The following is a 26,280-nucleotide window of genomic DNA, read 5'->3' as shown; positions in this document are numbered from 1 at the left end:
ACCTTGGGCTAGGAGAAGAATGTGCTTCCATGTCTGGGTGGGGTAGGCTAGGAGACAACTTTGCTTCTGACCCACACTGCTGTGTCATGGGTACAACCACAGCTTACTTCTTTCTTTGCTGCCTCTCCTTGCTGCAGTTTGGAGGTTGTAAAGGAATGGCCTACCTTGAATGGGATGATGGCCTGTGTTGGGCTGCCATCAGGGCCAGGACTGGGGGTTGTCAGCTTACTACTGATAGTGGTGATGGGAAGGTTACAGTAGCGGGAAGGTTCTCAAAATCAAATAAAGACTTGAGTGTGTTTCAAGGTACAGGCTTGCTGGTGAAGTAGCAAGTTGCCTGTGGCTCTGTTTCACAGTGGAGATTCTTTCTTTTGAGAAATTTATCTTTGGTGCCATACTATTTTGCTCTTTGTTTTCAACTCACTGGAAACTTTTATAATGGGGGTGAGGGCCAGTGGGCTGGTCCCCATGCAGCAATTTGAGCTTGAGAGCCCTGGGCTCCTGTCAAACTGGAGAACTGAATCTGAGTAGCTCCTGAAGGTAAAAAGGTAGAGTAAGGGAGCAGGACATCAGTGAGTTTATCAGACCTATTAATGTAACAAAGTTTCAAAGTATGTAAAGCCTCTACAATAAGCTGTTCTTCCTTCTTCAGTAAGTTACCACTTACACCTGGATTTTAACCCTCTGCTTGAGTAGACTCTTCCTTATAAGTAGATGTTTCCTTCTGCAAAAACCTCTGATAATATTTTCTGGCAGCCAGCAACTGACTTTGCCACCTTTGTTCTTGGGAAGTGAAGGTAAAGAATTGTTCACTGAGCTAGAGCTTTTGATGGGGCAAAGTAGAAACATCACTGTAATGGAATTTTTCAGACTGTCTTAGAGCTATTGAGGATTCTCCCCCACTGAATAGAAAACTGTAGGAATGGGGTCAGTTTGCATCCCTTGGAACTATTTCTCCTCTTCCACCAATGCCAAAACAGCTGGACTGGGTTTATGGAGTAGCTGTAGTGGAACAGGCAGGGCAGACAGGGACATGATCACTGCCTCATTTCTAAGTTCGTTCTTCCTTACTCTAACCACCTAAAGGAATATTGGAGTAGTCCACGATGGATGCAAAAGTGAAGACTACTGGTCACTTCATACATCTTCAATCTACTGGCACTGACTGGGGGCTCCATCAGAACAGAAAAAAATGAAGTTAGTGCAAAATCCAAGACGATTTGGTGGTGTACAAAAGGAAGGGCCAAGGCAGCAAGCAGCTGCAATGAGAAAATCGCTGCTTCGTGTGTGCGTCCTGATTCCGTTTTGAAAGCTGCGTCGTTTCTGTGCAAATCAGTTTACCACGCTAAGAAAACTCTGACAGCCCACACCCCCTTCTTCGGAACTGGGAGTTTTAAATCGGGCTCTTTTCAGCGTTTTCGTAATTCTCTCTCTAGAACAGGTCTCGCTTAGTGACGTTGCGCAAAAGGCGTGCCTCTGCGGCTCTACTGGCAGCGTAGCCGCCATTTTGTTTGATGTACGTTAGTGTACGCGATCTGCTTACCGCAACGTTTGTTCACCTTAGAGGGTCCGAAGCTGAGAATAGAAATAGAACGGTAATGTCGGCTTTCTCAGAGTCGGCACTGGAGCGAAAATTGTCGGAGCTAAGCAATTCTCAGCAAAGTGTCCAGACGCTGAGTCTGTGGCTCATCCACCACCGAAAACACTCGCCGCTCATTGTCACCGTCTGGGAGCGCGAACTGCGCAAAGGTGAGGGACGGATGGATGATCCAAGGGGAGTCGGCTGCCCGAGCGCAGCACGCGCTCCCTCCTGCTTCTTCAGGGCTGGCCTGGGTTTTCTGTCTGCGGGTGAGGGAAGTCTTAGTAGCGTGCTTGTTTGGTGGATGAGCCCTAGAGGTCTGCCCGCCGCGGCCTAGTGGTGTCGCGGAGCGAGCACCTCGGGAGGGAGCAGAGAAGACGCGGGAGGATGGACAGACGAAAGGAGGTCGGCGCGACTGTGGCTCTGGGCCTTTTTCTTTCCGGGAATGTGGGGGTGTCACAAGGCGACGACGTAGAGGAGACATGCTAGAGAAAGATCTTTCTTGTCCAAGCCCAGAATGCCTTTTTAACAGCCTTATTAACAGTGGGATTTTCTTCCTCAGTCCTCGTTGCGTTACAGTGATAATGGAGGGGCTTGTTTACGTTCGCTGAAATTAAAACAGCAAAGTGTCTTGTTGCAGTTTATAGTATTTCAGAATGTGTAATAGTACACGCGTCCTGGAACCTGAGGCCGTTTTATCGCTCCTTTAACTCAGAAATTAAGTTTATATTGCATAGGCTCTGGCAGGAAAAGGTACAACCTGTTTGGGGAAGAAAGGTGTTGGAACTTGTGAGCAAACATTTACATTCTGATCGGCTAAAGTTTATATTGTATTTGATTCTGTTATATGTATGCCGAAAATAAGCTCCTACTATATATACAACTGTTACACTGCAATGGAATAGGCTTGAAGGCTTCTTCCATGTGATGGGACTAAGAAAATGTTGGAGGAGTGTTACCTGGTAGCTGTTACTAAGAAGTGTAAGTAGAACATTACAGTATAGATAAAGATGAATGTTTTCAGGTTAAGAGTGGAGGCAGTGTCTGCTGGTGGTTGTTGATTCTTGCTTGTCTCAGTGGAATCAATTGTGTATTTCATTGAATATCTTACATCTTATAAGAGAAGACTGGCAAGAATTTGATAAAATTCAGTATGTACATAGCAGGTTGAAACATATAAATGATGCTTTTTACAAAATGTGATACAGCAATAGTAATACAGATATTCTGTTGGGAAAAAAATTATATAGCACCTGTTCAGAGTGTTTCACATTATACTTCCTTAATTATTACTGTAGCCAGAGAAAACAGCATAATACTATCCTCATGTTGTAGATTGAGAAATTGAAACGAGAATGGTAGCTCACTTAAAATTATTAAGTGAAAGAATGGCCTTGATCAGCAAGCCAAATGACCCCATTGATCTCTTAGGCATCAGAAGAGACAGTTCAGCATCTTATTCCCAGGAAGTAAACATTATCCCATCACATATTTACTGATTAGCAAATTGACCTTATTAGGGAGACAAAAATCCTACTACACTAGTGCTAACAATTTCTATTCTAAGCTTTTTTATTTTGTCTATTTACTAGGCCTATATTCCACTTGAAACCAAGCAGGACTTTGATAGCTAAAACATATTTTAAGAAATTGAGTATCTCAGTTTACATTATCTGAAGCAAATAATATATAGACTCACTTGGGGTAACAGAATTTTTCATTCAATATGTTCTGACAAGAATTTTTCTCATAAGTTGTAAAACTGAAGGCATTGTATACCAAAGTATAACTGAAGCATTCTGATCAACTGGATAATTTTTAAATTGATCCACTATAAAAGTAGAAATTGGAACGTTAAATTTTAATAAGCATACCTATAGATGAGTACTATAAGAAAACCTGTGTATAGCTACTTATACTTCCAGAAGTATAAAATAGCTACTTCCATAAAATACCAGAAGTATAAAATAGCTATCTATTTACTTGAGTGTATATAGATTCGAATGTCATTCAGTTCAGAAACAACTCATCTGGTAATGTCACTGATATAATTGTTAAGAACCAAACATATATGCTTGCTGGAATATGTCCAGCTCAGCACACATATGTTTATCAGAGAATGGGAAGACAATATTAACATTTGCCTCAAAAAACAGCTCCAAATATTTTCTAGCTTATTCCCTAGTAATTGAATAAACCTGAAAAGCCTTCATACAACAAGGAAGAGGTAACCTTTGCTTGTGTATTTTAATGCGAGAGATAACCAAGTGACCACTGTTTCCATAAAGAAAATAATTTAGTTCCTGTAGTTCTTTACTTAGTAACATTGATCTCCTGCTCTACGTGCTGGGGTAAGAAATAATCAAATACTGTAATATGTTCAACTAAATTATTAAAAATTAACTAGTTAGCAGAAATTAATACTTTAGTGTAAGCATAGTTAGCACTGAATTATTCATTTGGACAATAAGGAGTAATTCAGAGATAAAACTGAGTGCATACATTATATAAGCCATAATACAAATAGGATGAATTAGCAGTAGTTTGTCAGGTAGTTTAAGGGGGAGCCCTACATTTATATTCAGGCAATCTGAGAGGCTGAGAAGGAAACATGATGAAATGCTTTTTAATTTGTACTGCGTTAAAAAGAAGTGAGAATAAAAGCACTGGAGTTGGAAATTGTGACTTGCAATGCTAGTGGCATGTTAGTCTTCCTGCCTGAAAATTACCTGCATATATTTGTAACAATTATAAGCATGTAAGTACTTCTTGAAGAACCAGTCAAAAGGCTGAGCAGCAAATGGCCATTCTTCAGCTGATGTACCATGATTTATCAGTTCAAAGAAAAAAAAGATGCTGCAGGAGAACTTGACAATAGAAGCAACTCTCCATAAGGAATGAATAGTGTAACAATGGAAGCAAGAAACATAGAAGATACTCTTCATTACTGGTAGCTGGGCTCTTGCAGAAGAAAAGGCTCTCAGAATTCAGGAGAAAAACATTATAGAACAGGAGATAGAACAGTTGATCCTTGAAGGGCAGCAGGATGGCACTCTGCCCTAGAATAAAACAAAAGAGCAAACATGCTAACTTGGGACTCTCTATTAGAAGAAATTGAAACAGATGTATGTTCACTGGAGTTACTGACTCATGAAGCATGTTGTTTTGTTAGGTGTAAGTATAATGAACTACAAGACATTTCAGGTCTCTTAACAATTATCCCTTCGTACTAATATCTGCATGGACAGAATGTTTTATAAGAACAGATACAACTATATTACCATGGACTTTGTAATCTAAGAGGGCAGCTTAGGAGCTGCGGGCTCAGCTATCATCCATCCTTCCAATTTGTGGATGAGGTCCAGAAAGGGAAAGATGAATACAATACGTGAATGGTTGATTTTACAAGTGGTGTCAGTTGGAGAGACCCATGGCATGGCTTATCTAGATAATTAACTGATGTCATGAGATTGATTGTACTCACAAGGACTGGTTAAAAAAAAAGTGTTCAGCCAGTGCCTGACATGATTAATCAGGAAGGTTTTACATTAAATTCTTGGGAAGCTAGAAACAAAAGCACTAAATAAGAGTCTCATTAAGGGTTGTGGACTGTAGGAAAATTGGGCGTGTTGCTCCACTGGAGCCTCAGTGAGAAATTAGAAAAAAATATTGACTCTTACAGTTCATGACCATTATTGTTTATGCAATAATGCTCAGAGAATAAGAAGTAAGATAAGTGAACTCTTACTACAGAACAGCAGATATGACCTGGTGGGATGGTGCTATGACTGGAATAAAGCATTTGAAGGGCACAACTTGTTTAAAAGAAACAGAAGCAATAGAAGGATATGATACATATCTTTATTAATGGTCACTGACCAGAATACAATCAACAGCAGTTGGAACAAAATAAAACAGTTCATGACTAGTGCATTTATATAATCAAAGTATGCCTAGTTTTGCAGTTAATAAAATATGCAGACCTGATAAAATGGTTCAATTTATTGGGAGGAAGGAACGAGCAACCTTTTGGTGGTTATAGGCACATTTAACATTTCAGAGGATGGCAAGGGCTATAGTGGTTTGGGAAATAATGCAAACTGGGCAGGGCTCCATACACAATTTCTTTTTCTTTCTTTCTTTTTGGTTGGGATTTTTATCTGGGTTTTCCCCCCTTTCATATCTAGATGTTCATCATGTTGTTTCCTTTTGGGGTAAGTGACATTGTAACAAAGCAAAGAAAAAGAATGAAGGAGTGAGCAAAATAAAGGCAGAAGAGAAAAGGAAATCAAGTTTATACCAGCTCTATTAATTATACCTTTCTATTTTACTGCATCCATAGAATGAGTCTTATATTGCCTGCTTTCTTCTTTCTCTCCTATTCAGCCCATTCATTCTTCCTTTATATATTTGTTTTGTGATTTGGTGCTAATTCGTTCTCTGTAAATGACCCATCAGTTTTTTGTATAGTAGACTTGTAGTTAACCGGAACTCAAGCAACTGGCACTCTCAAGCAACCAGCACAAAAATTGAACCGGAAAAAAAACCAGCACTCTCAACCAGAAAAAAACCAGACACATTCAAGCAACCAGCAAAAAAATCTGTATCTCTCTGCTGCCATCTAGTGGTTATTAGGATTTAATAGTAACTCTGGAGCAACCAGAAACTACATTTATCCGACATCTACCAATCCCCATGGGTGCCGGTTAACTGAGAGTCTACTGTACTGTTGTTGTTTTTATAATATGACGCCAAATGTTTTTGTACTGATCACTCACTTTTGAATTCAGCTCACGTTCATTCACTATCCATTTTTATCCTCACCTTATTTTATCACACATACTTCTGAAGTATCCCATATGTATTGCAGTCAACCTGCATGCTTTTCCTGGGTGACTTTTATATGCCACAGTAGGCAAAAGCATACCCTTACACTGTATACAGTCATTACTGCTTTTTAAAACAATTTTCAACAAAGCATCCTACCAAAGACATCTAGATCTTTGATACATTAATTTGCAGAGCTACATTCCTCACTGCATCTTGCAGTCTTAACATTTAGTGTAAACTATTTAGGTTTTTAACAGTATGGCATCCTGTGCTTAGAAAAGTACATGTACATTCACATCCCCAATTAAAGTAACTCCATCTCTTTATACATTCATGAATTAAACACATTAAACAACCAAGGGGACGTCACAGATCCTTGTCTTACACAGTGCTCAGTGTTGAACCTAAGGATTTGATGTTACACATGTTTCCATCCTGTATCTTATTGCACTCAGCAACAACTCTGTACTCATGCAAATATTTTTCTCTAAATTAACAAATGTACAATAAACCTTCTCACATAATAGGTTCCTTAGTGACTTGGTCTGTTTCCTGATTGAGATAAAGTCATAGAATTCTAAAAAATACCTCCTTTAGCACACTTAATACATTGAGTTCTTGATGCTCTCTGAGCTTGGTTGGTTGTTTGCAGAGAGTTCGTTACCCAACTAGGTAACAGCAGCAAGTGTTTTCTGCCTCCTGCCTCGTTGTTTGTCTGGTGTTAATCCCTGCTTATCTGAATGTTGGCTGCTGGAGGGGATATGTTCTAGACTGTTTCCTTCCTAGGTTTGAATGAAATACAAGCAAAGCCAAGTTATAAACAATGTATTTTAGAAATAGAGTGATTTTATATTTCTAAAGGGTGCCAAAAATATTTCATGTATTTTGATTTCCCCCCAAATTTCAGTTTCATTTTCCAAAAATCCTTGGGGGAGAGTTACTTGCTTTAAAATTTCTGAAAATTTTACATCTGTAATATTTTATCACTGATAATTATTATATAAAAACATAATTATTATATTTATATGTATAAATTACTTGATAATTAGTTTAACTTCTTGTGGCTCTTCCTCCTCTATGGAAATCTGAATAGGTGAGAGGTTTATGAAAAGAAGAGAAAAATATATTTTGATTCTTGATAGAATAAAAACTTTGGATAGTCTCAGCCCAGAAAACTCAGGGAGTTTATGGCAGCAGAATATTCTTGAATGGGTTGTGGGGGATTGGGACTGCTGGCTGCAGAGTGACACTTTCAGAGCTGTCACAGAACGAGGGAGTGAATGTAGTAGGAAGGAGACTGAGCCAGTCATCCTTCCTAAGTCATGTAGTGGGTGGGGAATGGTGAGGGTGGAAGTAGCTCAAGGAAGGGGATGGCATTGAAGAGGAGATGGGCAGTGGGAGATATGACAGGAGGTAGAAAGCAAGCCACCTTTGAGAGAAGGGGAATTAAATTCTCAAGTAGGTCCCCTTTTTTAGACCTGCAGCTTCTTCTTGTGTACCAGGTAGCAGAGCTTCCACATGACTTGCTATTAAATCCCAGGTTTCTTTATAGTAAATTAGCCCTCAATTATGATTAGATTATGAATTATCATTATCATTATATTATATTATATTTATTATATTTATATTATATTTATATTTATATTTATTATATGATATTTATGATATATGATATATGATATGATATGATATGATATGATATGAAGACCTGGCATGCGTTACTGAGACCTAAATGGAGGAGGGGAGAGTGCCTGTCTCAGAGATGTGCCTGAACTTTAGGTTTTGCATCAGGTACAACTCCAAGGTAGGGGAGGGAATGATTGTCATTTGGGAGACTCTGCAGGTGACCCAAGGCATCTTATTTGTGAGGTATGAGGCCTTATTGTGAGGTAAGGCTATTTGTAAGGTTGGGCTCAAGGGACAAGTTTGGGGTTACTGTTGTACTGGCCTCTCAGCTACATATTGTCATCCCTACCCAAGCTGCTGAATCTCAATGAAGAGTTAGTATTGGAATGCTCCAGAATTCTCCTCTTGGGGGACTTCAGTTTTCCTTCCCTGCGAACTGTCTTGTGAGTTACTTACCACTATGACAACCAAGGGCTTGTCTAGGTGATTGCAGCCTCATAGGAGATCACACAGTTCTGTTTTTTGTTTCAGGGCAGTTGAGATGTGGTTTGAGGACAAAGGGCATTTCTATCATACCTTTGTCATAATCTGGCTCCTGTTTCATTCTGAGTGATTCAATGCCATGAAACTCTGGAGGAGGGACCCTATTTATTTAGTCTGCCCTGAGCACCAAATGGGCCCTGTGGGTTTCCAAACAGGATTTGGGGAATTTTCCGAAGCTCGGGCAGGCATTTCTGAGGAGAGCTTGGTGACCACTGCAATAAGCAGGTGATGTGAGCCCTTGACAGAATTCCTCCTTATTGGCCTTTCCCTGTTCACTATTCTGAGAGAGCATCTCCGCTTACCAAGGAGATGAAATGGCAGAAAAGAGTGATGGGGAGCAAAACAGAAAATGAATGTTTCCAGATGCTAGTAAGAGTTCAAATTCAAACCTATACCATGGCATCAAGAGGAGCAAAGTGGGCTTGCTTCTCCACTCTTATTCCAGTCATGAATAGCTACTAGGCAGCATTGTTTAAAACTACAGCACCCCTGTTGGGGAAACTTTGAGCCAAATGATCTGCTGGACTGTTGCAAGGAATTCACTCAGCATCTGGAAAATACAATCACTCGTATTCACTCAGAATTGGAGGCCAACTGGACAAGTCCAGTTGAGATGACAGAGGATGTGTCTAACCTAGTTATCTGGAATAGGGTTGAACCTGTAGATCCTTAGGAAGTGGACAGGGTTTTCTGTGCTGCCATATCCAGCTACCTGTAGGTTGCATCCCTGACCTACCTAGCTAGGGAAAGCTGCCAGGCAAATTGGTGGGAATCTGGGTTCAAGTGATGGTGGATAAATCCTTGGGGGAGGTATTCCCATCTTGAAAGAGGCAGTGATAGTAACCTCCTCAAGAACCATAACTGAACAGGGCTGGTTTAGACAGCTGTCATCTGGTTTCCAACAGTCTCATTTTATGGAAGATTACTGAGAAGATGGTGAACTTGCAGCTACAAAAAATCCTTGATGAAAGGCATTATCTGGACCTTTGTGAGTCAGGATTCAGGCCTATGTATTGAATGGAAACTGCACTGGGGATTAATATGCAGATGATATCCAATTATGCATTTCCATTCCAGGGGACAGGAGAAACAGTGGAGGTCCTGACCTGGTATTTGAAGGCTATTTTGGGTCTGGATGGGAAAAACAGTCTCACACTAAACGTTAGCAAGATGGAGTGGCTGTGGATTCAAAGGCCTACTGAATCTGAAGACCTCTGTGTAACAATTCACATGCTCAAGCATTCACTCAAGGACAGTTCGGAGACTTAGGCTCTTTTAAACTGTTTAATGAAGCGAAGCATCTGGTACAAAGCAAAGTACCATGGGAATTTGCAAAGTACCATTGTGAATGGCTTCTTTCTGGTGCGTTCTATAATTTAAAATTCACATTCTCTACTTCCCCCCCCCCTTCTACCCATCAAAGCATGTACTCCCCCCTCTGCCAACAGATGGCCTGGATGGTACTCAGCCGGATGGCCTTGGGCCATAAACGCCTAGCCTAAACAACTCACTTCACACTCCACATCAGCATCCCCTCCCTTCTGGTTTCTGGCAAGTCTCAGTCTGTTGACACGGGTTCGATGAAGATGGATGCGAGTCTGATCAGGATGTTCTGAGGACATTGTGATTGGGGAGTATGACACTCTGTCTTAAGATGTAAATGGGGTTCTGCTCCCCCAGATGGAACTGGCTTACAACCTGGAGGTCCTCCTGGATTTATGGCTCCAGCTTGAGCAGCAGGTGGAGACTTTGCACAATTCTGCCTTGTGTGCCAGTTAACAGCCATGGTCACTCTTGTCCTTATCGTTTTGTGTCTGGACAGTTACAGCTCACCCTACCTGGGGCTGTTCTGAAGACCCATTGGAAGCTGCAGCTGACCTATATGTGGCAGCTTGGGTAGTTACACACTAAGATTTGCCTATGTAACACTGCTGTTGTGGGAGCAGTACTGGCTATTATTTATCTTCTGGATTCAAGTCAAGGTGGTGGTTGTCACCTTTAAAGTTCTACATGGCTCAGAAGCTTGGTTATTTTCATGATCACCTTCTCTTGGTTTAATCTGCCTGGCACTGAGATCTGGGAAAGGAGTGTTGTTAAGGGTCCCCACGTTGAGAGAATGACATCTACTAAGGACCTTATTAAACAACATATGTGTATGTTTATATGTTTATTGATGGATGTCAGCCACTTACAGAATTGTGAACATAATAGCATCAAATAAATAGCAAAGAAGGGGAATTTTTTTCACCACTGGATTTTCTTTTTTTAAACAGAAATTTTTAGTGTAGTTTTTTGAATTCTCATGAAGTACAGATATTTAACCTCATAAAAATAAATTTAAAAATAATTATTAAAAGATTGCCAAGAGAATTTCAGCATTTTTTGAATCAAATTTACATATAAAAAGAATTTCTTTATCATTATTCATAATCTGGCTCTTATGGTATTAGAATCTGGCCCACAGCATTTATTAATTTAAAAGATTTATAAACTGCCTTTTGGAGCAAGCTTTCCCCTGCCCCATCCGCCTTACCCTCTTTCCTTCCCAAGGCTGCCACACCCCAGTACTCTACCGTTCTGTATGTGTGCCTTCACAAGTTTTTTTTTTTTTTTAAATAGCTGCCAACTTTGGGCTTTGGCTGTCCTGCCAGACCTGCCAAACCCAGACAGCTGTTCATTGAGGTAATCTCAGAAAGTAAACATTTTTTAGAGGCAGCTTTATCTCTATTGGATGCAATCAGGATAAGAATAAGACTAGTCAGAAAGAAGTTAGCATACCTGAGCAAAGCCTTGTGAAAGCCCTTTTGGCTATAGCCAGGATTCAACATCCAGAAGCACGATCTCAGAAGAGTTTCTGGTTCAGAACAGGACATCCCCACTCCTAAATGGTGTGGGCTTTCAACTGTACAAATTGTCAACTTCACTTCAGTCTTGTCTGGTTTATCGATTACTGTCTCATATGCAAATATGAATTTGTCAAAAAGAAATAAACATTACTTTAGATTGCTCTAACCACTTTTTCTTTATTTCCTTTTTTTTAGCCAAACCAAACAGGAAGCTAACTTTTTTGTATCTGGCTAATGATGTTATTCAAAATAGCAAAAGAAAAGGGCCGGAGTTTACAAAAGATTTTGCACCTGTCATAGTGGAGGCTTTTAAACACGTATCCAGGTACAGTACATTCTTTTCAGTATATTAATTTAAGGAACTACTAGTTTTTCTGGGGGGAAATCACCATCTGTGAGGTGCCTGGCATTATAGCCTTAATACATTACTCTACAGTACAACTCATTAGGATATACGTGAGTAGTTTAAGAGAAAACAGGCTGGAATTCAAAGGCACAACTAAAGTTTTCATGCTTTTAACAGTTAGGGAAAATCCAAACCCCCATTCCTCCTCCTTTGTTGCTATGACTACCTTTGCCGGCTGCCTTTGAAGATCATCTCATCGTCATGGTTACTAAGTGATAAGGATGGTCAGGAATGTAGCTCTCCCCCTTGCTGCCTGTCTGCAAGCTTCTAAACAGTCCTAAAGAGATCTTTATAAACTGCAAACTACAGATTACAAACCATGTCAGAAGGATGCATCCAGAGGCCATAAACATTCTGGATTGCTCCGATTCTGACATACCGCCCCCCAAATAACAACTCTCCGTACAGAAATCACATTTTCACCCCCTCCCTTCAGTAAACATATCATTAACAGAAGTAGTCAATGGACTCATGTTCATCTGGGTTTCTCTGGATATTTCTCATGGAACTGCTTCACCAATTGCGGGGTAAACACATGTTGACTGTCCACCCACTCGGTTTTGCATTGGTGGGAAATGTTTCCACTGGATCAGGTACTGCAGTCCTCTATAACGTTGCACATCTAGGATGGCTTGAACCTTGAAGTGTTGCTCCCCTTTGATCATCGTAGGTGCTGTTGGAGACGGTCTGGGATGCCAATGTGAAGATTCTTGAACAGGTTTCAATAAGCTGCAGTGAAAAACAGGGTGAACCCTTCTCAGGGACTTTGGCAACTGCAGTTGTATAGTCACCTCATTGATCACTTTAGAGATTGGGAACGAACCAATATATTTCAGTGCTAACTTCTTTGAAGGCTGGGTAGACTTCAAATACTTGGTGGACAGATACACTTTCTCTCCCACTTTCATTGGCCATTGTGATGATTGTTTATGGTCAGCATATTTTTTGTAATCAGCTTTTGCTTCTTCTAATGTCTTTTCAATGACTGGCCAATTATTTGTGAACTGTTTTATCCATTCATCTAATGCTAGGATTTTAGTCTCTTGGTAATTCGGGAATGGCTACAAAGTCCTGCCCATTCGCCACCTGGAATGGTGTAAAGCCCATGCTTTGGTGAACCATGTTGTTGTACGCTACTTCGGCGAACAGAAGTCCACCCAGTTGTCCTGTTGGTAGCTTATATAGCATCTCAGGTATTGCTCTAATATCTGGTTCCGTCGTTCAGACGCTCCATCCATTTCCAGATGGTGGGAGGAGCTTAAGCCTTGTTCCACCCCTATAAGCTTAAACTGCTTCCAAAACTTTGAAGTAAACTGCACCCCATGATCACTGATGACTTTCTGGGGCTTCATGTAAACGGTATATGTGATGAATAAACATTTTAGCTAGCTGACTAGCTGTGGGAACCCCTGTGCAAGGGATGAAATGGGTCTGTTTAGAAAACAGGTCCATTACTACCCAAATTACTGTCTTTTTACTTTTGGGTAGTTCCACTATAAAATCCATTGCAATCTGCTTCCAAGGCCTTGTAGGGCTTGGCACATTTTACAATAATCCTGTAGGTTTGCCCTCAGCCCTCTTTGCTACAGCACAAATGGAACAACTAGTCACATAGTCTTCCACATCTTTGTGTAGGGCTGGCCACCAAAACTGCTCCCGAACCAGGTGTAAAGTCTTTATGAATCGGAAATGGCCAGCTGACTTTGCATCATGACATCACTCAAGGATTTTCCTCCTTAATACTAAGGGAACATAAAAGTCTCTCACCTTTCCATAGTCCTTGCTTCTCTATCAAAAAGGTTTTATTCTCCCTCAACCATTCATCTTGCAGTGCGGCATGCTGTAGTTCGCTTTGCAAGTCTCCCTCTACCTTCGGGGTCATCTTCCTAGTAGTCACTGCCATACTGAATTGAGAAGGGGAAATACCTTTGTCCACCACTTCCTCCCTTTGGTTGTCATGCTGAGGCAGTCTAGACAATGCATCAGCCAGGAAGTTTTTTCCCCCCCGGCAGGTACTTAAGTTTGAAATTAAATCTACTGAAAAATTGCGCCCACCTGATTTGCTTGGGGTTCATCTTCCTTGCGGTCTTTAAAGCTTCCAGATTTTTATGATCAGTCCACACTTCTAACGGGTAAGAGGCACCTTCCAGTAGATGTCTCCAAGCTGCTAACGCCCACTTCACAGCAAAAGCCTCTTTTTCCCAGACGTGCCAACACCTCTCTGCCTTGGTGAACTTCCAGAAAAGGTAAGCACATGGCCGCAATTTCCTGTCCTCATCCTTCTGTAGTAAGATGGAGTCTATGGCTACATCTGATGTGTCTACTTGGACAGTCAGAAGTTGTGTTGGATCTGGGTGCTTTAACGCAGTTTCGGATGTGAATAGGGCTTTCAGCCGATCAAACGCATTTTGGCACTCTGCTGTCCAGTTCAGTACTACTCCCGGCTGGTGCACTACTTTTGGGTCTCCCTTTCCTTTCGTTTTCAACAGGACTCTAAGTGGCAACACTATTTGTGCAAAGTTCGGGATGAATTGCTGATAGAAATTAGCAAACCCCAAGAAGCTCTGGAGCTGCCTCCATTGTTTTAGGGGGTTCCCAAGCCACCATGTCCCGACTTTTGCTGGGTCCATCTCAGTCCCTTTACTGGAAACCCGGTAGCCCAAATAATCAAGTCACTCTTTGTGAAATTTGCACTTGGATAGCTTGGCATACAACTAGTTCTTTAATAGTCTCTTCAACACCTCTCTCACCAACTTCATGTGCTCCTCCATCTACCTGTGTAGATCAAAATATCATCTAAATATACTCCTCTGTATAGAAAATCATGGAGAACTTCATTTATCAGGTGCATGAAGACTCCTGGGGCCCCCTGGAGGCCGAAGGGCATCACGAGATATTCAAAGGCGCCCAGGTGACAGTTGAACACCATCTTCCATTCATCTCCCTCTCAGATGCGCACTCGGAAGTAGGCTTCTCTCAAGTCCAGTTTCATGAAAATATTTCCCTTTGGAAGCTGGGCTGACGTCCTTCATCAATAGAAATGGGTACTTACTGGAGCTACAAACGGGATTCAGGCCATGGTAATCAGTACACAGCCTTAGTGATCCATCTTTCTTGGTCCTGAATAAAATGGGTAGTCATGGATGATGATGTGGGGTGAATAAACCCGACGCTAGGTTCTTGTCAAACTCGTGTAGCAATTCGCGTTCCTTGGGGGTTAGAGTATAACTTTGTCTTTGGCAGCTCCGCCCCAGGTATCAACTCTATGGCACAATCTGACTTCTGGTGAGCTAGCTGATCTGATTCGGTCTCCCCGAACACTTCACTTAAATCACGATACTGCGGTGGAATGCTACAATCTTGTTCCATTGCTGCCTCTGGTTCCACTTCATGTAATGCTCTGCCATCTCTGCTCTGGAACCAGAGTTGACTGGCGTCAGGCCAGGATAAATCCCATTGCTGAACTCCATCCAGCCTGCCCTCTAGTCCACCTTCAGATTTCTGTCTTTCAACCATGCCAGGCCTAGGATTATGGATTGGCTGGTGATCGGGGCTACAGTGTACCTTAGGATCTCTTCGTGGGTCCCCACTCACATCCTCAGTAGTTCAGTGTAGTACTCAACTGGGCCCCTTTTCATATCCAACCCATCTAGCTGGGTGAAAATGATGGGGTCTCTAACCTTCCCCACCTTGAGCCCCAGCCCAGTCACTATTGTGGGGAGCATTAAGCTTTGGGTGCAGCCAGAATCCAGCAACCCTATCAAGTCTGCTGCCTTGCCGCTTTTCAGAATCTCTAGCCGCACTCCCGCTATATCGCAGGGCAGTCCCCACTCACCAATGGATCTTTGCGCCCAGGGGTCCATGCCTGTCCTTCGGTGCCACTCAGGACAGGCTCCCTTTGTTTCCCGCCGGTCAGTACCCGTCTGTGGAGCCCTCTGGGTTGGAGCTGGGGTTGCTGCTCTTCCTCTCCATCACAGCCGCCATTGTTGCTTTTGGTTTGCAGCCCGGCGTCTTAGTGCTGCCGCTTTCTGGTTTTGATTTCATTGGTGGTGCGGTCTGGGGGCTATTGGTGGCCCGGTGTCCTCCTCTTCCACATTTGAAACACAGTCCTTTCTTTCTCTGGCATTCCCTCTCCTCTTCCCAGAATTTACTGACTCCCTTTTTGCTAGGTGGAGGGCTGGTGGGGGTGGAACGCCTCCCAGTTCCATACGAGCGGTGCTGCTGCTTTATCTCAAGGCGTACATCCTCAACTTCCCCAGCTTGACAGATCCATTCACACAGCATCCGCAGGCTCCTCCTGGCTAGGGACCATTCTAAGATTTCAGGCCTCAGCCCGGCCTTAAAATGCTCTATCTTCAGAGACTCCGGCCAGTCATCTAGCGAGTCCCCTAAATTCCAGAGCGTAATCTGACACTAACCTGCTCTCTTGCTTGATTTGGTGGAGCTCAGACTTGGCTTTCAGTTTAAGTAACAGGTCTTTAAATCTCTCTCTCAATGCATGCATAAACTCATCCAGACTCTCAAGTTCTGGGGCGTCTGCATCCATTTCAACTGCCCATTCAGCCACCTCGCCCTCTAGGCGCTGAGACACATAATTCACTTTCGCCGCCTCTAAGGGGAACGAGTCCTCAAACTCCCTCATGAAGTTTCTCACGCGGTTGATAAACTGGAACAAGTATTTGGGGTCGCCATCAAACTTCACACTCAGCTCCCGGCCCCCAAAGGCCTCATCCCTCTTCTGTCCCAGACTCAGTCTCATCAGGCTGCCTGTGAGGTTGGTGCAATGGTGGACCATCCCACGGACCTCCTGGCCTCTGCTGGCTTGCTGGCTCCCTCTGCTCCTGGGGACCTCCATTGCCGCGCTGCTGCTGTTGGACGCACCTCCCCTTCTCTAGCTGAACCTGGCACTCCATCGCTCCCTGCAGCTAGGACAGCCATACATCCATGGACTCTCTGTTCCACCTTCTCCACCCGTTCTCCCGGCCTGGCATCTATGTGGTGGGCCCTCCGGTCTCGCACATTCACGTAACAGGTTTGGTAAGGATCTAACTCACCCAGGGTCGTGGAGCGGGGTGGTTCTGCTTCCTCTGCTGCTGAATACTCATACATGGTTTGCAGCGTTTCCAAAATTCTTCACGCTTCTGCTCCTTTGTGCTCTGGGCTTTCGCTGAGCATAGGTTCCTGCTGAGGGGTGACAGCTTTGGGTATGGCTCCCAGCTGCTCTCCCCCACTCTCCGCTGCTCTCTGCTTATGAGCCTCCGACTGCAGCAATTCAGCTAAGAGACCCTCCTGAAGGCTTTGACTAGCCTCCGATAAAGTTTGTGCATGGCATTCTTCCTGATCAGAAAAACTTTCTGCAGGGTTTGCCATCTGAAAAAGTTAGTTGTGCCTGGCATTATAGCCTTAATACATTACTCCATAGTACAAGCCATTAGGATATACATGAGTAATTTTATTAAAGAGAACAACAGGATGGAATTCAAAGGCACAACTAAAGTTTTCGTGCTCAACAGTTAGGGAAAACCCAAACCCACATTCCTCCTCCTTCATTGCCATGACTACCTTTGCAGGCTGCCTTTGAAGATCGTCTCGTCGTCACGGTTACTAAGTGATAAGGATGGTCAGAAATGTAGCTCTCCCCCTTGCTACCTATCTGTGAGCTTCCAAACAGTCCTAAAGAGATCTTTATAAACTGCAAACTACAGATTACAAACCATGTCAGAAGGATGCATCCAGAGGCCATAAACATTCTGGATTGCTCCGATTCTGACACCATCCTAGAGTAATGAAAGTGTGTGTGTGTGTGTGTGTGTGTGTGATTTGCATTTAGAAAATGGAACTAAAGTGATTCATAAGTGTGGGTGGGGTGTGTGTATCACAACTCAACTCATTCTGTCATGGCAGGATAAAAAGTACATTATTATGTAGAATTGGACTTGTAATTGGCACAGGTGAAGGATGACTGTTGTAAGCCTAAATCTATAGCAATGGGTGATTTTAATTGAGCCCAGTCTGCAGAAGTTCGTAAGCAACATCATTTAATCCACCAATATGAGCATCAAGATTCAGAGATTTGAAACTATCAGACTGATGAACTTCTGGTAGAAAATCCTGATATAGCCAAAAGACCATACTGTACTATATGGTTACCAAAAATTGAAAAAAATTAACCCCTACACAGATGGGAGCTATTCAGACATGCAGAAACTTTCGTTTTTCTGATTGCAAATACAGATAACAATCTGTTAGCATGTGGTGACTTGAAATAAGTTAATATAAAACAAATAAGATACATAGAAGTTTGTTGAGATATGCTTCTGTTTCCTCTGTTTTACTTCCATTTCTATTGGTGATTTTTCCCCCCCACCATAGTGAAACTGATGATAGTTGCAAGAAGCACCTAGGCCGTGTGCTCTCTATTTGGGAAGAGAGGTCTGTTTATGAAAATGATGTATTGGAACAACTTAGGCAAGCTTTGTGTAAGTAAATTTCATATGCAGCCTTTTATTTTATGGTTCAAATAATTTTCTACTTGACTTTTAAATCTTTAATTACTAATTTTTAGATGGTAACCCAAGGAAACGCACATATGAACAGATAAAGATTGAAGATAACTGCTCAACACAAAGCTCTCCATGTGATCCTCCCCAGGTATTAATAATGTATTAAAATAACAACTGCAAATGTCTTGCTTCTGAACATTCTGTTGATATTGCAGTTTGAGTTTTCTTTCTAAAGAGATCAAGTGTGATGTTTTTCCAACAACAGTAAGCTCTTTGTCTCTTTGTACAGTGTTTTCCCAGTATCCTTGTTTTGATGGGCTCTAATGAATAACTGGACTTGCTATGAGTTTGCCCATTTGCGTGATTTGTGCATAGAGAAATCAGCAGCAGTGGAGGCAAGGAGATCAACAGATTGCTTTCATTTCATCAAGACTGATAGGCATCAGTTTCTGATTTCATTTAGTAGCCAACCATTTAAACATAAATGTACAGGAGAAATGCTTTTCATCTGTAGGCAGAAAGTCAAATAAATAAATAGTTTGTTCGTTTGTTTGCAGTCGCCTAGGCATATTCTTGTGTATATATTCAACTGCTTACAAATTATCCAAGCAGACAAAAATTGGCAAGTCACTTTGGCCTAAAATTCTGGACATAACATTAAATAAAATCTGTGAGATTTACTTTCAAATCAGTGTCCTGGTTTCCAGTAATAGTAAAAACAGAGTGTAACTTCAGATATGTTTTTTAATGATTTCCGTATACTATACAAAGAATAATAGTATTTAAGGGATTTAGAATATATATCGTTTGAAATAATGTTAATATATCTTACAATTCTAATTTATGTTGTGGGGAAAATCATTGTTGCAATAATGTAGTATTTTTTTTAAAGATTTCCAGCTCTTTTTAATTCAGTTCCTGTTTGGTACTGGTTTTTTACAATTTAACTGCTAATGTAAATTCTGAAGCAAATACTGTTCATTGTCAGTATAACGGTTGGAAGAGCTATGGTTGAGAGAGAGTAGTTTAGGATAACCTTCACACGATAGATACTGAATGTGCAAATCAGGCTTTTCAAGTTTGAGCACTATGCTGAGATAATAGTTTACAGTAACTCTGGAATGTAGTCTATTATTATACCTACTATTGCAGATATTCAGAGCACTTTTTCAGACTGCTTTCCACCCATATCAAGAAAGTAGTTGCCTTCAGAATCTTTTAAGCTGCATATGAAGTAAAAATCAAGTTAGAGCAGAGGCTTTTGTCTTTGATGTCAACTTCTCTTTTTTCTTTTTTTTCCCCAAATCATGGGACTCAGATAATAAATTAATTCCAGAGATTCACTTTGATATTTTAATGTGGGCCTGCATAACGATAAAATGTGTAGTAGAAGATAAAATGATCTATATTCTTTAGAGTTCTGTTGCCAAAACTGCATCACACATTGAAAGAAAGGGAGAGAGCAACAGATCTGGAAGGCTTCCAAGCTTTGTAGAGGTACAGAAAGATTGAGAAAATCCTCTTGAAAATCCTGACCCCGGACAGTCTAATTAACTGAAAAGTCGGCTTTTATGTAGTTAAAAAAAAAGGCACCATGCATGCAGAAGCAATACTATCAGTGGATTGGGGGAAATCCCAGATGGGGAGGAGAAACTGGGATAGAGAGAGAGAATGTAATGGAATGTCCTGGAAAAAGCCATGATTAGCTGGTATCCTGAAGAGGAACCCTCTGTTTCTGCTCTCGGTTGAATTAATAATAAAATCACTGCCATTTTTTTCAGCTCTGGTATCATTTTGTAATAGATTAATACATGACTGTTTCCAAATTTACACATATTTTCTAGACGGTGGATCTTATAAGAGCATTACAAGAATTAGAAAATGCAGCCACTGGAGATGCAGCAGTTCATCAGAGGATAGCCTCAATACCTCTAGAGGTTCAAGATGCAACTTTGCTTAACAGAATCACAGGTTAGGCAAACTATGTTGTAACTGTAGTGTGAGAATATTAGACTTGTTTGGATACTTTATAATGTAAATTATGAATACATTTTTATTTACTTTCCAGATAAAGAATCAGGAGAACAGCTTTCCAAGATGGTTGATGATGCATGTATGTTGCTGGCGGATTACAATGGCAGGTTGGCAGCTGAAATAGATGATAGAAAACAACTAAATCGGATGTTGTCGGATTTCTTACGATGCCAAAAAGAAGTCCTGTCAGAGAAAGAACAAACATTGGAAGTGCGTGATTTGTTGTGGTAGTTCTATTCTCCAGCTTTTCTTTCCTAATTAAAATGCTTTACTGTGTTTACCTTTTTTTCCCACAGGGTGTGTGTTAAATCACAAGTTACTTCAACTTTCTCATAATAGGTGGATTTCACTCTTCTGAAGTATTAAACAGTGAAGTGCATACATTTACTGTGCGGAAAATGTTGTGGGGGTGTTTGTTTTATTTTGTTCTTATATTTTATAATATCAAATGTCATTTGGGACTTAATATAAAGTTTGACATTAACATCTCTTTGGGCAAATTGCACCCACCGTTTTCTTAATAGTGATGTAATTTTTGAATCTGATGGAGACTCTCTGTGCAATTTGTATATGACCACTCAGAACTGTCCTAGTGAATTCAATGAGATTAAGCCCGAGGCTTTGCCAACTTCTCCCAAAATGGGGAAAAGTGCTTTCAAACTTCTATCCGTGCTGCTTCTAGTGATAATTGTTTTATTATTATGTTTCCTGTGGCCCTCTGTAGCTGTTTACTTTTTTTTTTTTTAAGCACAGAAATACTTTTTTCTCCAGCCTTTTGTGAGGTGGAGTTTAATGTTAGATTATTTGCATGCTTCTTTGTAGAAGTCTAAATAAGTTGAATTTTTTTAAGGCTTCAAATGTTTAAAATTGGATTTTTTAAAGCAAAAGTATAAAAGTCATACTTATTAACCTCAAAATACTAGCTAGAAAAAAAGAATAGAGCATCAGATGATAGGGTGTTTAGCAAGCATCATCTATGGTAAATACTTCTGGTAGCTGTAAGTTTGAATAAATGTTTGTTGAATGCCATAAACTTGTTCACTTTTTCCCCCTCAGATAAGCAGAACACTGATGATTCTGATACTGCCATTTAACAACTTTTTGACAACTTTTAACCTGATTTAAGAACTTTAAATTCAGAATATGTATCAACACTGCTTCATGTTTGTGCCTTAAGCTTATATAATTAATTTCTTACATAGTAGCTTATAACAAAAGCCTAATATTATAATCCTTCTATCCTCCATGAGGGTGGGTAATGTCTTAAAGTTTTGGTAGTGGCACTTCTTTAACATCTATCTAGCTTTTATTTCAGACGAGGAGCATGGGTATTATCTTCTAATGGTGACATCTTCCATTAGTAATGCATCCTGCTAAAAATAAAATTCAGAATCAAAATCCTGTTTTGTCTCCTCTTTCTAAGCAAAGAAACTTTCTTGTACCTGTTCCATATGTTTTAATTGTATTTGTCATACATTTCAAACATCACCTAAACAAAGTTAAATGCCTGAGGCAAACAAAATATCTATCAACTTAATATGAATTTGTGCTATTTACTGTTTTGGATATTTGACAAATCAGTTAAAAATTTCCTTAAATTTAAATAAGCCGTTTACCAAGCATTTGCAGCAAGCTGAATGTGTTTAATGAAATTCATTAAAAATGAATTTCTATACAGTTGAGTTCACCAATTTAATATTGTCTATTGAAGTTATTTGAAGATCACTTAGTAAACATGTCTCTGATAACAAGTATTATGTTACATGAGTAATAGCAGAACTATGTTGAGATACAGGTGGAGAGCTGTGCGTGTTTATATGTATGTGCATGAATATATGAGAGATGGAGACTTCTCATATAACCCACTGCTAATAGGGTTGATTGCTTTTTTCATCCTCTTTTTTCCCTCTCTGCCCATTGGGTTGCAGAGAATTGTGGTAGGCTGTTGAAATCTTAAGAATGAAAGGACAGCCTTAATATTACTGTTTTTCTGGGGAGCTAACAAGTGGGACATGAGGGTGAAAGCTTCCCCCTCTTGTTAGTTTCTAACATGTTATTTAGCGCAGGATTGTACAGTCAAGTCCTAAGAGCCATATATGGCCCTTGAAAACCTGGATGAAGTCCCCCACAGATCCTTTAAAAGTTGCCCCCAAACTACCATCCATGTGACAGCAAGGAAAAACTATTAAATGTATGAGGATTTTTCAATTAAATAATTTTTTTGTCTTGGTCCTGCCTACTTTTTGGAATGTGATCTTGGCATGCCAGATAAAGACCAAGTGCTGCTGTTGGCCTGAAAAAGAATGTTACATTCCCAATTTAGCAGAATCAAAGAATGGTGGAGCCTAAGCATTGTGTGAAGAAGTAAAAGATGTGAGATCCTTGACTAAAATATCTTCATGCTAAAAAAAATTGGTGCTTAAAAGTTTGCAAACCCTTCTGAATTTTCAATATTTCTGCACAAATATGTCCGCATGTTGCAGACACCATCAGCTAAAGAATTCCAACTGGTGGGGTTTAGAAGGAGAGCCTTTTCTGCCATTGCCCCCACCCTGTGGAACATCTTGCGCCCTGAGGTGAGGTTGGCCCCCATTCTTCTGGCCTTCAGTAATAGCATCAAGACCTTCTCTACCAACTAGCTTGGGGATCCAAGAGCGATAGGCAGCCCTGGTGGTGGTTGGTGGATTAAGGACGTTCTCTCCATCTCTTAGTTTCCCTCTTTTTTTCTTTTTTGTATTTTTATAATGGTTTTTATAACTTTTATTTGTAAGCCCCCAGAGTCACTTTTATAGTGAGATGGGCAGTGTATAAATTTAATAAATGTGATCTGTTCTCCACACAAGTCCTTAAACTACATAAAGAGAACCCAGTTAAGCAAATGAGCCCAAAACATTATACTTGCTCATTCATTTATTGAGGAAAATGATCCAGAGCTACATATTTGTTTGTGGCAGAAGTATATGAACCTTTGCTTTCACTAACTGGGGTGTCCCCCTTGGGCAGCAATAACTGCAACTAAACATTTCTGATAACTTGATCAGTCCTGAACCTTGACTTGAAGGGATTTTAGCCCATTCCTCCTTACAGAACAGCTACAACTGAGGCATGTTTATGGGCTTCCTCAAATGAACTTCCTGCCTCAGGTCTTTCCACAATATTTCTATAGGATTAAGGTCAGGACTTTTACTTGGCCATTCCAAAACATTTTCTTTTGCTTTAACCATTCTTTGGTCATTTGACTTGTGTGTTTTGAGTTGTTGTCTTGCCGCATGACCCATTTTCTCTTGAGATTCAGTTCATGGACAGATGTTGTGTCTGACTCTTCATGACCCCATGGACCATAGCACACCAGGCCTTCCTGTCCATCACTGTCTCCCAGAGTTTACTCAGATTCATGTTCATTGCATTGGTGATGCTATCCATCTCATCCTCTGCTGTCCCCTTCTCCTTTTGCCTTCAGTCTTCAGGGTATCATGGACAGATACCCTGCCGTTTTCCTGCAGAATTTGCTGGTACAGTTGAGAATTCATAGTTTCATCAATGATGGCAAGCGGTTCTGGTCCAAAGGCAGCAAAGAAGGGCCAAACCATGATACTGCAACCACTATGTTTCACAGATGAAGTAAGGTTCTTATGCTAGAATGCAGTGTTTGCCTTTCACCCAACATAACACTTTTCATTCAAGCCAAAAAGTTCTTTTTTGGCCTCATCCGTCCACAGAGCATTCTTCCAATAGCCTGGCTTATCCATGTGGTTTTTCACAAACTAGCTAGGCAGCGATGTTCTTTTTTGTACAGTAGTGGCTTTCTCCTTGCAACTCCATTCACACCATTGTTATTCAGTGTTCTCCTGGTGGTGGTCTCATGAACTCTGACATTGGCCAATGCAAGAGAGACCTTTAGTTCCTTAGTCATTACCCTGGGGTTCTTTGAGACCTCCCAGAGTATTGCACGCCTTGCTCTTGGCGTGGCCTTGGCTGGTTGGCAGCTCCTGCAGAGCGAACAATGCTGTTGAATTGCTTCCATTTGTGCACAATCTGCCTGACAATGGAGTGGTAAAGTCCAAACTCTTTGGAAATAGTTTTGTAACCTTTTCCAGCCTGGTGAGCATCAACAACTTTTTCAGAGGTCCTCAGAAATCTTTGTTCCAACCATGACACCCTTACACATATCTGTGTTGTGAAAATCAGACTTTGATAGTGAATACCCAGAATTCTGATCTTTGAATAAGGCAGGATCTCCCACACTCACACCTGATTATAATCTGATAGATTGAATCAGATGGCATTGAATTTCCTCTTCAAATGAACTGATAATCCTAGAGGTTGACATACTTTTGCTACACACAAATAGGTAGCTTTAGATCATTTTCCTCAATAAATAAATGAACAAGTATGTTTTTGACTCATTTGTTTAATTGGGTTCTTTTTATCTAGCGTGGACCTGTATGGAGAACAGATCACATTTTAGGTCATTATTTATGCAGATACGTTTAAAAGCTTTCACAAGCTTTTAAGCATAACTGTGTGTGTATGTACGTGTGGTGTATGTGTGTGTGTATGTAAAAAGAGCTGGCTGCTGTTTGATTGATTGATTTGTATAGCCCATCTCAGCGAGTGACTCTGGGCAGCCTACAACAATAAATATTACTGTTACTAAATATACCGTTGTATATACCATCGGTCATCAGTCAAACAAATCGTAATTGATTATTCTAAGCTTGATTCTATAATATATATACACACGCGCACACACACACACATGCGTTGCTGTAAGAGTATTGTAAACATCTGGCCATGTTGAAATTTCTTTGCACACTCAAATGTAAAATTACATGTTTATGGGTACATGACTCCATTTAAAACAACTGTGAATAGCAGTAAACCTTTTCTTATGCCACTTCAGTCTTTGGAAATAGAATACAATGCCTGTTATAGAGGTGACTGCCTCATGCAGAAACCTTGGAGAGAATCAGACCCTGGAGAGCACTTTGGACATTGCAGTATCAGCATCAGAATGGTAGGCCCTATTTAGGCCCAAGCATGCTACTGTGTTATTGGGATGGGAACAAACTCTTGTTACAGGTAGTCCTCACTTAACTATCACAATTGGGACTGGTGACTCTGTCGCCAAGCAACACGGTCATTAAGCAAGGCATCATGTAACTGCAACTTACAAATTTACTTCCAGCTTCTCCATTGACTGCTTGTTAGAAGTCAGCTGTGAAGTGCGCAAATGGTGATCACGTGACCACAGGGACACTGCAACAGTCATAAGTGTGAGGACCAGTTGTAAAGTTACTTTTTCAGTGCTGTCATAACTTTGAACAGTCACTAAACAGGGCAGTCATTTAAGTGAGGACTACCTGTACTTTGGTATGTTCTGGAGACGTTTTGTTTTTGCTTGCTGATTTTGTTATGTTTACTCTGTGCCATAAAGCTTTAAAAAAAGTATCTGGCGATTCTTGATTATGAGGTTGAATTTTGTTTTGGATAGGAATCAGGATTCTCCTACTGGGTTAGAGCTTGATACCTCTTGATTGTTGTAGAACTCATTCGGGTCCATTTAGAACTTGAACCAGCTTTATAATCCTTACCTTCAGTTAGAGGAATAGAGTATTCAACTCTCTACCCACTTCAGTTACCACTTCCAAAGAAAAGAAGCAGTCCTTGTTTTGGCCTATGGACATTCCAGCTAACCATAAATCCTGCTTCTATTGGAATATGAATCTGTTTTTTTTTCACCCTAGATTTTGTTAGTTAGAATATAATGTAAATTGGTGAACACTCAATGAGAACTGTATGAACAGCTGTGTGCATAGTGCTGTTGAGTTAATTTATTGCTTCCTATGTCTTAGTCAAATAGAAATTGTGAAAGATTTTCCATCCACAGGGAGATCGTTAAATTTCACTTCA

At 40.8% G+C, this 26,280-nt stretch overlaps 1 protein-coding gene across 1 annotated transcript in view; it reads left to right on the top strand.

The window, feature by feature from the left end:
- Positions 1 to 1,213: 1,213 nt before the first annotated feature.
- RPRD1A (regulation of nuclear pre-mRNA domain containing 1A) overlaps positions 1,214 to 26,280 on the top strand; it is a 40,773-nt gene continuing 15,706 nt past the window's right edge. The window contains exons 1-6 of the mRNA XM_063300331.1: positions 1,214 to 1,749; positions 11,620 to 11,749; positions 18,203 to 18,309; positions 18,396 to 18,481; positions 20,178 to 20,304; positions 20,402 to 20,577. Coding sequence (XP_063156401.1) covers positions 1,515 to 1,749; positions 11,620 to 11,749; positions 18,203 to 18,309; positions 18,396 to 18,481; positions 20,178 to 20,304; positions 20,402 to 20,577 — 861 coding nt within the window. The 5' untranslated portion in view covers positions 1,214 to 1,514. The remainder of the gene's footprint in view (positions 1,750 to 11,619; positions 11,750 to 18,202; positions 18,310 to 18,395; positions 18,482 to 20,177; positions 20,305 to 20,401; positions 20,578 to 26,280) is intronic.

The sequence above is a fragment of the Candoia aspera genome, chromosome 4, assembly GCF_035149785.1.
Source record: "Candoia aspera isolate rCanAsp1 chromosome 4, rCanAsp1.hap2, whole genome shotgun sequence".
NCBI classification, from domain to species: domain Eukaryota; kingdom Metazoa; phylum Chordata; class Lepidosauria; order Squamata; family Boidae; genus Candoia; species Candoia aspera.
This window is presented reverse-complemented; position numbering and strand designations above follow the sequence as displayed.